A 13,408-nucleotide genomic window follows, 5' to 3' on the forward strand; every position below is an offset into this window, starting at 1 on the left:
AAGCTTTGGGTTAAATAGGAGTTTTATAAACAAACAACTTCTTAACTCTCTCAGTAAGCTCTGCCTGTCTCTGCGCTCCCTTGCTAACTGTCCTGCTGTAGATAACAAACCCAGTGTCACGCTTGGTTCTTCCCTTCTTTAAGCCTTGCTGAACACTGAAAAGTGCTGGGCTGCAGGGTCACTCTCACAGTGCTACTATGCCAGTGAAGAACCGTAATTTTCTTGAAGGGGTCCCAAATGGCAAATCTTCCTGGGAGATTTGGTCTTTTATTACCAAATGCATTTTCATCATATAAAAAAAAATGAAGCAACTTAAAATCACATAACATCAGTGTGCTGCACTCATTAAGGGCACAAAACAGTCAGGACTGTAAAAAACGTTGAACTTGTCTACAGCAGCCAGTTTCATACTTTTGTCTTTTGAAATCCGCAGATGTAAGCGGGCTTTGCTTTGGCAGCAATTCTTTGCAGCTGACTGGGAAACTTGTGGATAAAGTTGTTTCTGTGAGGTAGGTGAAGAAAAGCAGTGAAATGAATAATGCTGGGTGAGCATTGTTGTATATGAAAAATATGCTGGACCACCAGAGTGTGGTGGTTCTTCATGTACAGTGGAGAGCAGGTTGGCAGGAGCTGCCATCATGAACATGAGATGATATGAGAGCATCGTGGTGGGTGAGGTGCCTTTCCTTCTCAGAGGGGCACTGGAGACACTGAACCCAATCCCTTGTATCAATGAATCATAGAATATTTCTAGCTGGAAGACACCCATAAAGGGTCATCGAGTCCAACTCCCTGCTCCTCTGAGGACTACCTAAAACTAAATCGTATGACTAAGAGTGTCATCCAGACTGACCCCTTTGGCCAAAACTTCACCTGCTGCCAGTACTTGGTAACACTCCGGATGTAAAACTTATGCTTGTTGTGTTCTATGACACCTGAAGGCAGCCTTTGACAAAACTCTTCTAAACCTTCAAAGAAAGGCCAAGCTGGCAGAATATACTTACCACTAGGATTTAGCTAGCACAGTGGTTCTAGTGAAAAATGCCACCCCATCTTTCAGTTAATTACAAGACTGAGATGTACATTCACCCCCAGTAGCACAGTTTTTTTGTAACACCACCTCAGGGTCATATGCACCTGGGAGGATGGAAGGAATCCAGTTATGTGTTGTCTTCTGCTTTTGGTAGCTCTTTTGTTTTGTTTTGACACACCTCTTCTGCCTTCAGGGAGGAGGACATCCTCGTTTCGATGCTGAGATTGCTGGAGTGTGAGAGAGCCACGGTTGATGCAGAAGGGGCCATTGGACTTGCAGCGCTGGTTGCAGGGAAGCTGCCCGAGTTGAAGGGTAAAAGGTATGGCAGCTACTGCAGACAGGGAACTGTGGCAAAAGCATGGGGTTGAGTGCCTTGGTCCCAGGAAACAGAGGGAAGATGCTTGTTTTATGAGTGATGAGGCAGTTCCTGCCCCTGAACTGGCAGTGGTCTTATCTGTGGCATTTGCTTCAGGCTGAAGAGATCACTCCCAGGCCAGAAGACCATGTTGAACAAGACAGATGTGAGCCTGGAGACCTGACAAACCTTATCATTTTCCTGTATTCTCAAATGGTTGGTGAAAAGGCACACACAGCTCCACAAAGCATGGTCACATCTGCCAGGAGAGCATCCTGCTCTTGTCAGCCTGTTGCCATCTCTCATTCTGCTTGTGGAAATCAGCCCTGTCTGTGGTGGGACAGGAGCTAGGATGTCTCCTGCAGTTGTTCAGTGACACCTGCCTCCCAGGCCCAAGAACTCCTGCCCACATAGTCAATGGATTACCCTTGTGCTTAGCATTAGATGTGTGGGTAAGTGCCTTGCTGCATCTGGGCTTGAGTACTGAGTAGTTAAGTGGATTGAGCCTTGGCTCAGAACATAGTCCAGGATGTGTTTAAACATACATGCACTCAAGACAAAATGACTAAAATACTGCTGATGCAGTTCTTCAGAAGACGCTGTCAGAGAACATACAGAGCAGCAGCAGATTTCAATTCAGTACAGCTAAAATAAAACAGAAAATGTAAAGGTCTGGGTTTAAAGAGGTCAGGTTTGACTCTGCAGAGAGGGGTTATCACGGCCTACACATGTGGCTCTTCCTTCCCCTTCAAATGTTTCTGCACTAATTTTGCAGGGTCGAGATGGATTCAATCAACGGTTATAGAAAACATTGAACATACATGTTGTCTAACCATTAAGAAGCTGAGGCTCTGAACTTCTAGGATAAAATTATGTCACATTTTTAAAATTTGAAACAGACCTAGAATTCTCTAGCTAATTATCCTTTACAAAACTAAAATCTCCAGGAAATGCAAAATGAAAACAGACTTTCAGACCAAGTAATGCAGCCAGCTTCTAGGCTCCTGCTGCCTGCCCACAGCTGATGCTGAGAGCCAGGAGGTCCTCGGACATGTAAAGTGTATTTATTGAAGAATGGTCCTAGCAGTTCTTAAGCTGATACTGAATACAGTGCCCGTGATTTATGGTTCCTTTGCACAGACAAGTGCTAATCAAATATCCCATTTTTTTCTCTCTGTTTTCAGAGTGGCAATTGTTATATGCAGTGGAAACTTGGAATTACATTTGCTGCAACAATGCATAGCTCGTGCCCTGACCCTTGATAACAGAGTGTGCAGATTTTCCTTGGTGCTTTCTGACTGCCCGGGAGATATTTCAAAACTACTGGAGATTTTGGCTCGGGAAGAAGCAAGGTAAATCAGACTAGTAGTAAAGAAATATAATCACAGAATAGTACAAAGATTATTAAAGATTTGGACATGTTTCCAAATGTTCTCTGAAGGCAAGTATGTAAGAAACTACTTAATCAAAGGTTTTTTTCTTGCTGTATTTTAGAAAAACTCTACTTCCTTCATTTTTGTTCCAATGTGAAAGCACCTTCACAGCGTAGGATTTGTGTCTAACACAGAAAGCAGAAAAGATAGCTACTGCCCAAACACTTACAGAAACAATTTTACAATGACAAAGAATTGCTGTGATCTCTAATTTGTCCCGTATTTGATCTAGAGTTTTGGATATCAAACAAGAACGTACGTTTGTGACATCTGAGCTCTTCACTGTCGAGGTAAGATGAGATGCAGTTTCAGTTTCTTGAGCAGTACTGACCTCCCCTAGTTTATTCTCTTTTCCTATATCTCTATATGACTATGTTGAGGAAGTCCAATAGAGTGTGCACAGTGGTTTGGGGAGCAGTGTGGTAGATAATTTCTTGTGTGTTATACAGCATCTTGCCTCACCGTGCTCTTGTCAGGCACACAAATAATACAGAACCAGTTTTACCTGCTGTTGTGACACCGTGGGTGAAATACTCCAGCTGTTACCATTGCAAACCTTCCTTACGTGCATGGTGGTGTGCTGGAGGTGGTGAGCAAGCTGCAGCATCCGGCCAGAACTTGAAGAGCCACCTGTGTAGGCTGACTGCAATTATCTGAGATCAATTTGCCTTAAAGCAATGTGGAGAACATCCTTACTCTTCAGGAATCCTTGTTCTTATCTAGGGCGCCAGTTTTGTACCTTATCCACAAAGAGCACAGAGCAAAGTCATTATTCCTTTGTTGAGTATTTGATACAGTAGCAGTGAGGAGGTGTTATCAGTTAATGGCATCCCTTAAAAGGATCATTTGTTTCATGGCATATCTTTTATTTCAACTGGTTTAGCAATGGTGTGGTTCCCCTGATTTCATGCTCCTGCTGTCTGAATCCAACCTGACTTAGTTTGTGAAATCACAGGTGGAAGTCAAATTAGGGATCTTTGCTAAACCAGCTTATTACTGGAATTCAGTAATGCTGTTGAGTAAGCAAGTTCTTCCATTTTGGCATTTAAATCTGATTTCCCACCTGGATGCAAAAAACATCTCAGTATTTTCCCTAGCAGATATAAAGAATAGACTAGATTAAAGATGACTATAATAAAGGACGAATAAAAGTTCACGAACGTCTTTCAGAACATGATATTATCAGTTTTCTCAAGTGTCTAGGACTCAAGCTACATTGTTCCGCAGTGTGCTGTTAACAATAGGCCCACTTACTAGTTTGGGTAGCTTGAAGATAATGTGACACTGTATGGGGTAGAAAAATGCCTCTGATTCAGCGACTAACTTAGCTCTGAAATACCTTTTAACTGAAGGCTAGGTTCAACAAATCCTGTAATTTCTAAAGTTTTCAGTGTGATTTTTATGAAGCAAGGCTTGTAACATTTATTAATGCTACTAAGTAAATTAAACAAAATCCTCTCTCTTAGTCTTTGATTCAGAATGTTAGAACAATTTTCCATTGCTGTTGCAGCCTCTCCTAATGAGGCAACTTTATCAGAATCTGCAGTAAATGCAGCCCCTGAATTAAAAAGTGCCATGTGCTATTGTCTGCACTTTAGACACAATGTATTGTCACTGACCGTCCACTTCAAGAATCTGACAGTGTTGTACTACAAGAGGGTTGAAGGAAGGAATTTGCATCCCTGAGTAATTTAACTGGATGTTGGATTTGCATTATGGCTTTTAATCAGTCTGGGAGAGGCTCTTGGTTAATCAGATGTGAAGTACAAAGTAGTGATCCAGATTTATAGACCTCAGTGACTTTGGAGGCAGCTCTATCTGGTGACACCTAGTGAATCATGAAGCTTTTATTTGAAAACTAAACCAAGGGTAACTAAAAAAAACAGAATATTGAATTTATCTTTAAGCATGGAAATGAATTTGCTCTAACCAGATACAGAAAAATGTATGTATTTTCATAGTAAAGCTAATATGCGTGGGGGAGGTTTTGCTTTTTTCTTTGTTGGTTGTGAGGGCCAAAGCCCTGTGTCGGCAAAGCATTTTAAGCATTTGCTACGAAAGCAGACCTGCAAAGACCTTTGTATCATTTTCATCAGTGGAAATCACAGCACATTAAATTAAGCATGCATTTAAATCTGGATCAAGAACCAAAATTGTCACTTGTTGAACTGATGGTAATAATAAGAAAGGCATTACAGCTATACTCACTCCACTCTGACTTCAATGCATGGTTTCAACTGTGGATGTAGATGAAATGTTTGACAGAACAGAGCAGTAAGTGTGGTGACTTATTTGAAACACTAAATCAGTCCTGTCAAGATTGTCATTTCGGCATTTAATCATCCTTTTAGATTTACCCTTCATTTCCACAGGAGAGAAACTTGGCTTCTAGTCACTGCTCATCAGGAAGTTAGAGCATTTTTTTTCCCCTCTGGTGAAATGCCGTGCTGGGTTGGTGTTTACTCATCTGGTGCATGCTTGGAATCCTCCCTGGAAAGTTCCTTGCTGATGGTCTGATTGCATGGAGTAGTAAGGACTTTCTTTTAGAAAGCTTTATGTTCAAACTACACCTCTGGAAAAAATAACTTTTGGAATACTTTACTGGCAAAAATAATAGATTTTTTTAAATTAAAAAAAAAATATTTAGGGCTACACTAGATTCAGCTGATTCTTAACAAAGTGGCTTGTGCAGTGGGATCAGCTGGCCATGTTCCTTAGAACAATATGGGAGTTTCTTTTGGATACTGCCTGCTCATACCTCCAATTTAGATTCTCTTTCCTTGTGTCTCATACTGCATTTCTGTCTTGCAGAGGACTAAACCCTAATTCACTCTTACCTGAGCAGTTAGGAAGTGGCTTCCAAAGTCCCAGCATTGAAATAGATAACTCTTAGCAAGTCATACAAATAAACACTCTGGTAGGTGTCACATTTTAGAGCTAGTGAAGCAGGTTAGATGACCAGGAATATCTAGACAGAAATCAGAGCTAAGGAAAATATCATCTAGTATCACCAGTTAACTGGATATAGAGATCTAAAGGATTAACCAGTTCTTGGGAGTAAGCTACAACTTGCTTCTGTGAATTTTCCCTGTTCTTTATCTGTAACATTCCTCAGTTCAATGTGGGACAATTTATCGCTTAAATTGCTTCCATCTGTAAACGTCTTTATAACCACTTAAATCCCTTTAATTTCCTATTATCATTGACTCAGAGAGAAGTCAATGAGCAAAATCAATAAGCAACTTAATAAGGTAAGAACTGTTTTTGCTCTAAAGCCCTGCAAGGCTCTGCTGTACAACACCAGCTTGCCTGCTAAATGGGTGTCTCATGTTCAGACTCAGGCAACTCAGCTGAAAAAGAAATATCTTTGAGCTCATCAAGTTTCTAGAAAGTCTTCTCCTCACCACTGAAACTGCAACATAAGCAGACTGGCAGGTACAGGAGGGTCCTGGACCAGAGGCAGCAAGGGCCTGCAAGATCTTGAGGGGCTCTAGCAGCTTTACAGAGAAGCAGATGCAGTGGCAGTTTTCCCTCTGACCTCGGTCCTGTTTGATGTTATGGGGTTGTCTGGTCTTTCACTTCAAGCCTCTCGGGAGCTTAAATCTGCTGTGGTTTTAAATAACTCAGACCAGTTGTAAAAAGAACATCCATCATGCTACTTCTCCCTCTGACTGTGCAGCAAAATACTAATTCATAAATCAAATGTTGCTTTTTCTTTACAATAACATTACACATTGTCCCAGTGGTGCTGGGTTTCCTGGCTCACTTTGTGTGGTGTAATATCTGGTTTTTCCCTACAAAAAACCTCAGGCCAGAACTCGTTAAATTATTTTAGTCTGCTCTGGTTAATTTGAATAAATTCCTTTGGGCTAATTTGCATTTTGTAGAAGACCAGAGGAGAATATTTTGGATTAGAGTCCCTAGTTGCCAACATATCCTGTATTATTGTCATGTGGAGACAATATAGAGGAACACACAGCTATCCAGCTATGAAGAAGGATGCTATAATTCTTAAAGCATTTCCTGCATCACCTGGGCAATACACTGTTTCCGTGCTTCTGTTCCCCATCTGCAAAATGGAGGTGTTTGGAGTGTGAAGTTTGACAACACTCTTCTTCTGAGGCTCTCAAAAATAATCCGGTCATTTTCTTTAATGCTGTTCCACAGCAGACTTACCTGGTATAGAATAGCCTGTCCCAGTTGTGGAAATAAGAACCTGAATCCGGGGAGGCTAAGAGGAAACCTGTTGGTTATTATCTGACTTAGGGAATGTGACGGTAACTTGTTTGTGTTCGTGCTTGTGCTCACTGACCTCAATGCAAGAGTATGCCAAAAGATAAGGGCTCAGGTTGCACAACCAGGTGACAACTGTGGCAGCTGTTGCACTCTTCTCAAGCATTACATTGCACTGACCTTGGGGGCTATCTAGCAGCTGATCCCCAAGCCATAAACTGAAATGCTGTTGACAAATAATCTGCAGTGTGCAGTAACCTACACTGGGGGTTTACTGAATACTTCAGAAAATTGCCCAGTTGTTGACTTTTTTAATAGACATGAAAATCCTTGCTTTATTTATAGAACTGAAGCCAGTGTATATAAATAAATGTTTCATGTCTAACTCCAGTGATATTCGTGCAAACAAACCTAGACTGGTGCTGAGCATGGTGTATAATGAATATCAAGTTATATGAATTCTCCGAGACCAACAGCTTAGAAGAAGAAGGTGAATGTGGTTTCTAGGATTAAAGAAGTAGGATACAAAGGTTCAGTGGATGAGCCAGGGACATAAGGAATTGCACTAGCTGGTTACAACCTATGTTTACACAGAGTCTGGAAAAACACAAAAGACTGAAATCTTTTGATTGAGCAATGCTACTCACATTTCCCCTGCTTTCTAGCACTGGCTCAGCATGTTCACCCAATATCTTTATTTGCACACACAACCTACAGATATCAGGTATCAGAGAGCTGAGAGGCATGCCAAATTGGTCCCTTCCAGTCTCTAATATTCTGCGATTCTGTAAGAAACTTCTTCACGGTGAGGGTGACAGAGCACTGGAACAGGCTGCCCAGAGAGGTTGTGGAGTCTCCTTCTCTGGAGACATTCAAAGCCTGCCTGGATGCGTTCCTGTGTGATCTGATCTAGGTGTTCCTGCTCCGGCAGGGGGATTGGACTAGACGACCTTTCAAGGTCCCTTCCAATCTCTAACATTGTGATTCTGTGATTTTATGAAATTAATTTTTAATATTTAGAAAAATATGATGTAAAAGGCTAAGTGCCCACATGTGAGACTTGCAGTGAAAGGGGAGCAGAGGTGCCCACTCTGTTGCCCAAATTATTCAGCACAGAACTTTGCAAATGTCCTCCTTTTGTGAAGTTGTAAACTTTCCTCTCTTTGAAATGGAACAAATTCCTATGAATATTTTAATTCCTGCATCTGGATTTTGGTGTTGCACAGAGTAATAACTTGTGATCAATATTTTCCTTTATCTTTTGTTCAGAATTTGTCCTGCTCAGTCAATTATTGCTAGTTACTAAATAAAACCTACAATACATCAATATTCAGGGAAGACTGTTCTGTCTTCCATTACTTGTACACCTGCTATTAAAAAACCCAGCAGGCTAGCTAACCCCTTAGGCTGGAATCAGCCTTTAGATTACCTGCCACAGAGAGCAGAACTCTAAATGCAGTAAAAGATCCATCTGGCTGGTTATTTTAACAGTCTCACAGGGGCAGATAACTCCTTTATTATTATTATTATTTTAATCCAGCAAGGATATAATATGCAGGAGAAAAATACATAAAATGTTCTCATTTTTTATTGTTGATTTTGTGGGGTTTTTTGATACACAGAAAGGAAAGGTCTGCTGTGCCAATGTGGTCCTGCAGTCAGTGAGAGCTCTGCTGGATCAAAAAGCCTCTGGCTGGGACTGAGGGCTTCTGGGTTTGAAACAAATTAAGTAAAGTTTTCTTTAGTTGTCAGGGGTTATCTTCTCTGGAGTATAAGAATCATCAGGCAATAGGCTTTGTCATTTGTTCTTAGATAAAACCAATTTGGAGCACTTACTCTTAGGTCATCAGTAGGTATGCAACCTCCTGTAGCTAGCAGCACCTAGGTGACTCTTCATCCTAGATAAATATAATCCTCATATACCTCTCCATGAATTGAGGATTGCCCTGTTGGACTCTCATGTAAATCATACTTCCCAGGTGAAGTGAATAAGAGAGAGAGAGGTTCTGTGCAGGTAAAGCTGAAGTGTAAATTGGCTTAATCTGAGCAAGAAAGCAAATTCTTGCCTTCCTTGCTGCTTAGATCTGCAGCTGCTCTAAAGTATAGAGTGATTCACTGTTTGCTCCTGCTGTGAGCAAACATTCTCTCTTCCTCTATTTGACAAGTGTAAAAAATCAGGTAAATTTCTGGAGCTGTTTATTATTTCTGCTGCTGTTGTTATTACTTTTATAGCACGCTACAGCTATTAATGGCCATATCCTGTGTTGGATGCTGTGCACGCACAGAACAAGAAGACAATATTTATCCAAAATGTTTACAAGCTCTCTGGCTCTAATCTATCCAAGTCTGTCTGGCTTCAATCATTAGCAGAAAGAAAAGGGCAGAGAGGAGGATTGTTGGCTCTGTAAATCAAAATGCTTTCCCATGCTTGCTCCCAGGGCAGAGCAACTGCTTGTTGACAAACATTCAAAGCCAAATCTGACAAGTCCACGCTGGTTCCAAGCACAGCAATTGGTTTGCTCAGGACAAAACAGGCATGATTGCTGTGGAAGGGGACAAAGGTTGCTTAATTACAGCCTCCATGAGAGAAGATGTGTGCTCTCGAGGATATGACTGCAAAGCTTTAGGGATTTTATATGAACCAGGGAATGGATAACAAGTTAGTTGGTAATTTGGTTCCTAGATATCCTTCAAAAACTTTTCCCAGTCTTTGTGTTCTCTTCTCTTCCTTCATTATTAATTGTCTTCTGTGACTGTCCTTGTGAGGCTAAATCCCACTTTTTCAGAGGAGAAAGAAATTAGCATCTAATTTGTGTTCCAAAGAACCAAACAACAATAGAACTACGTTAAGGATAAGAGGAAAGGAATAACGGAAACAGACCAGAAATGTGGCTTATTTAATGATGAATATTTAAGAAGCTATAGACAGTTTTCTACTTAAGTGAGCTCATGGCTATTTAGAATAAACTGGAGTTAGTGTTTTATCTTCTCATTCAACAGTTTTGCTAAAGGTTTATTGTTACTTTAAGCTCATTCCCAGAAACATTAATTCACTAGGTTCTCTGGAAATGTCCTCAGAAACATATCTGAGTAGAGACAATTTTAATTTTTGCCTTGTTGCTTTCTGTAAAGGATGCAGCTCTAATAGGAACATTATACAGAGCATCTGTCTCTAAAAATCCACCTTAAGGTTACCACGACCAGTTTTTTCTCTATTCTCTGTAGATCTGCCTGTTACAATAAACACTCTGTTGTTGCACCGTGACTCATCTTGGATTCTTTCCTTGCTAGATTTCTATGTTTCTGTGAGGTCTTTTTTTCCACGTGGCACTTTCAACATCAGTGATAATTTCTGCAGGGTCAGAGGAGAAGGAAGTTAGTAGTCTAAAATTGTGAAGTATCATTTTCCCTCTTCAGCTTCACATTGGTGCAGAGCCAATGGTAGCACCTGGATTTTCAAATGATGCAGAAGAAATGCGGGTATGTAGAAAAGAGGGATCAGAGACAAATTGAAAAAAATGGCATCAAAGTTATTGTCTTCAGTGGCTGCATGACAGGATTGTCAATAATACTTGTGGATGCAAGTGAAGAATAAAAAGAAAACTATCAAGATTAGGTTTGCCTGGGTTTAGTTTGATTTAGCAGAACAACCATAACAGCCAGAATATTGCAGAGAATATAAAGGACTGGGGGATAACTCCATGAGAGAGAGAAGGAGGAGAAGGTAAAAGGCTTGAAGGATGGAACAAACATTTCCCAGAATATGAAAACGTGGTGAGGTGAGAGTCAGAGATGGGTGAGGTGGCAGCAGCACCTCGTACATACCCCAGGGAATGGAAAAGCGAAGCTGCTAACAGATGACTTCAGGGAGGCCAGCAGCAGACAAGTATTTTGCCCAGGAGCCAGCAGAGGATCAGTCTATCTTCTTCAAACTGTGAAGGCAATAAAGTAGGGCTGTTGGAAGGCTTTAAGATCATGCAGAAGGGCTGGAAGAACCCCAGATGTCTGCAATGTCAGTTTTACCTGCATAGATAGAGGATGCACAGTCCAGAGTTTTTACATTGAACCGATCATTTTGCTCTTACGAGCGTGTTTTAGGATTGAGTTGGAAATGCCTTTGTCTGAGATCATTGCCATGCCGTCAGGAATGTTCCTAATTCTTTTCCCAGGTCACCTGCACCGTGGAGACCAGAGACAAGATCCACACAGCCCAGCTGAGGAACGCACTCCTGGAACGCTATCCCATGGCCGTCTGGACCGAGCGGTGATGGGCACAGCAAAAGGGAAAGGGCTGAGGTCTTCTGAGAAGTATTTTACAGAGCCCTCATCTTAAGGTACTCAGAACAAAGATTATCTTTCAAAGCTGAACAGTTAGCAAATAGTTTTAGGATATTTATTTCCTGCTCCAAGTATAGAGGAGGTCCTTGGGGATAAAGTTAAACTCAAAACTTCAGCTTAGCTAAGGGAAAATTTTAGTCTCTGCTGGTGTTGGAATTGAATAACTCATTATCAGCTGGTTGTCTGGATTTTGCCTAGTATGTAGGATCCAATGGCATTCAATAAATAAACAGGGAGAATGCATTTTTCTTTATATCTGAATATAGACTCCTCAAAGGTCTTTTGATTTTGATGCCCCTGGTTAAAGTAATGCAGCTCCTCCTGTTGGACTTTGCCCTGCTACTAGTATAGTAATATTCTATTTCCAAGCCAGAAGAAGTTCTCCATTTGCTGAATCTGTGTCAGGAGATACGTACATGTGTGTCAGTGTGGGCTTGAACATGCTCCTGTTCTGATATTTGCTATCATGTGAGGAAAAGTTATGCTAACAAAATGCATTTTAAACAAAACCAAAAAAACTCTTGGAAGATAAAAGACAATACTGTATTCATCTTTTTCCAAGGGAAAATGATACTACTTATAAAGTTCCAAAAGATGTTGCAGCAATGAAAAAACAACAAAACCATATTCTGAATATAATCAGACCTCATATGCACAACACAAATGCAATTCTTCCCTCTACTTCCCTCTACTTCCCTCTACTCAGTATAAAAAGTAGCATATAAAATTACTTATGTTTCTTTATAAAAAAGAGTCTCTCCATCCATGTGAATTTTGTAATTAGCATTCCACTGATCATCTTAGTCTGCCTAAAACAGACTCTATCCATCTCACCTGACAGATTAAGTACAGTGTTAAGAATGAAATACACTTAAAGAACACATGTTAATAGCCAAAGGCAGTGTGGGGAGAAGAGAAGACTAAGTCTTAGGCACATGTCTAATGCAATTAACAAAGAACACATTGACCTAAATACCATTTTCATCACTACAGGCAGAGACCAACTAATAAGGTAACAGAGTGGGATGGCAAAAAATGTAAGAGAAATTCAGACCCACTTCTGAGTGTGCATACAACAGTTGCCTTTCCATTTGGGCAAAATTCAATTTAAGGCCAGCTGCAACAGAGCCAATATATACCATTCCGCTTGGTTAAATTTAATCAGGATTGACCCAAATTTTGGGTGTAGGTATTTTAGTGAGAGGTCTTAATCCTGCCTCCAACATATTAAGTTGATAACTAAGTACATAAAATAGATATGATGTATTTAGCAGTGCCATAGCAGAACCCAGATGAAAAGGTCAGAATGAGCATCTCCATGGGCTGCGTGGGATCAAATCGTTCTAGTTCCCATGTGCAGAGCTGGGTCAGTTATTGCTAGGTGTCTGTGAAACCCAGCTTACTGTAGCTTTTTGTGGAGAAAGATGCTGTGAGCCTATAGTGATGCTCCTTTGGTGTCATTATAAACTGAGCTTCCATCTTTAGTCCTCCCTTGAAGTTAGGACTGGGCTTTCTAGCATGTTTCCTTTCCTGGTGCTGCAGTGAGAAACTTCTGTCTCTAAAGCACAATTAAGAAATCATATGTGGAAGAGGAGATGGCCTGGGGTAGGCGAAAACTTTTTCTGCCCTCTCTTAACTGTAGTCCATCTGTAGGCTAGGAAGGGCATTATCCAGAGAGTTAGAGCAACCTAAACAGAGGGTCCCTGTGGACTAAAAAGAATGAACTGCATATCCAGTCTTATGCAGATCTCATTTGTTTTGTATCTACTGCTTATGGATATCCAGATATATCTATAACTCAACTTGTGCCTGCAAGGTGGGACGAAGAGGTCTGTCTCTGCAGTTCACTAATTTCGTCTGTTTTTTTGAAGGACCATGTTGTTTGCATGTGGAACTAAAAATTATTGATGCCCCAATGGTTAGTTTCTTTTCCTTCTTGCCATCCAGAATGATGGGTATAGGGCTTGGTCTCCAGAAGATGTCCTGTAAATCACAACCTATTAGACACAACTCTTT

At 40.8% G+C, this 13,408-nt stretch overlaps 1 protein-coding gene across 1 annotated transcript in view; it reads left to right on the forward strand.

The window, feature by feature from the left end:
• Positions 1–11,520, forward strand: part of LOC104459819 (serine racemase-like) — a 30,919-nt gene extending 19,399 nt beyond the window's left edge. The window contains exons 7-11 of the mRNA XM_010087170.1: positions 434–509; positions 1,227–1,352; positions 2,573–2,740; positions 3,054–3,111; positions 11,224–11,520. Coding sequence (XP_010085472.1) covers positions 434–509; positions 1,227–1,352; positions 2,573–2,740; positions 3,054–3,111; positions 11,224–11,322 — 527 coding nt within the window. The 3' untranslated portion in view covers positions 11,323–11,520. The remainder of the gene's footprint in view (positions 1–433; positions 510–1,226; positions 1,353–2,572; positions 2,741–3,053; positions 3,112–11,223) is intronic.
• The last annotated feature ends 1,888 nt before the right edge of the window (positions 11,521–13,408 follow it).

This window comes from Pterocles gutturalis, unplaced genomic scaffold (assembly GCF_000699245.1).
Source record: "Pterocles gutturalis isolate BGI_N339 unplaced genomic scaffold, ASM69924v1 scaffold46596, whole genome shotgun sequence".
In the NCBI taxonomy this organism is placed as follows: Eukaryota; Metazoa; Chordata; class Aves; order Pterocliformes; family Pteroclidae; genus Pterocles; species Pterocles gutturalis.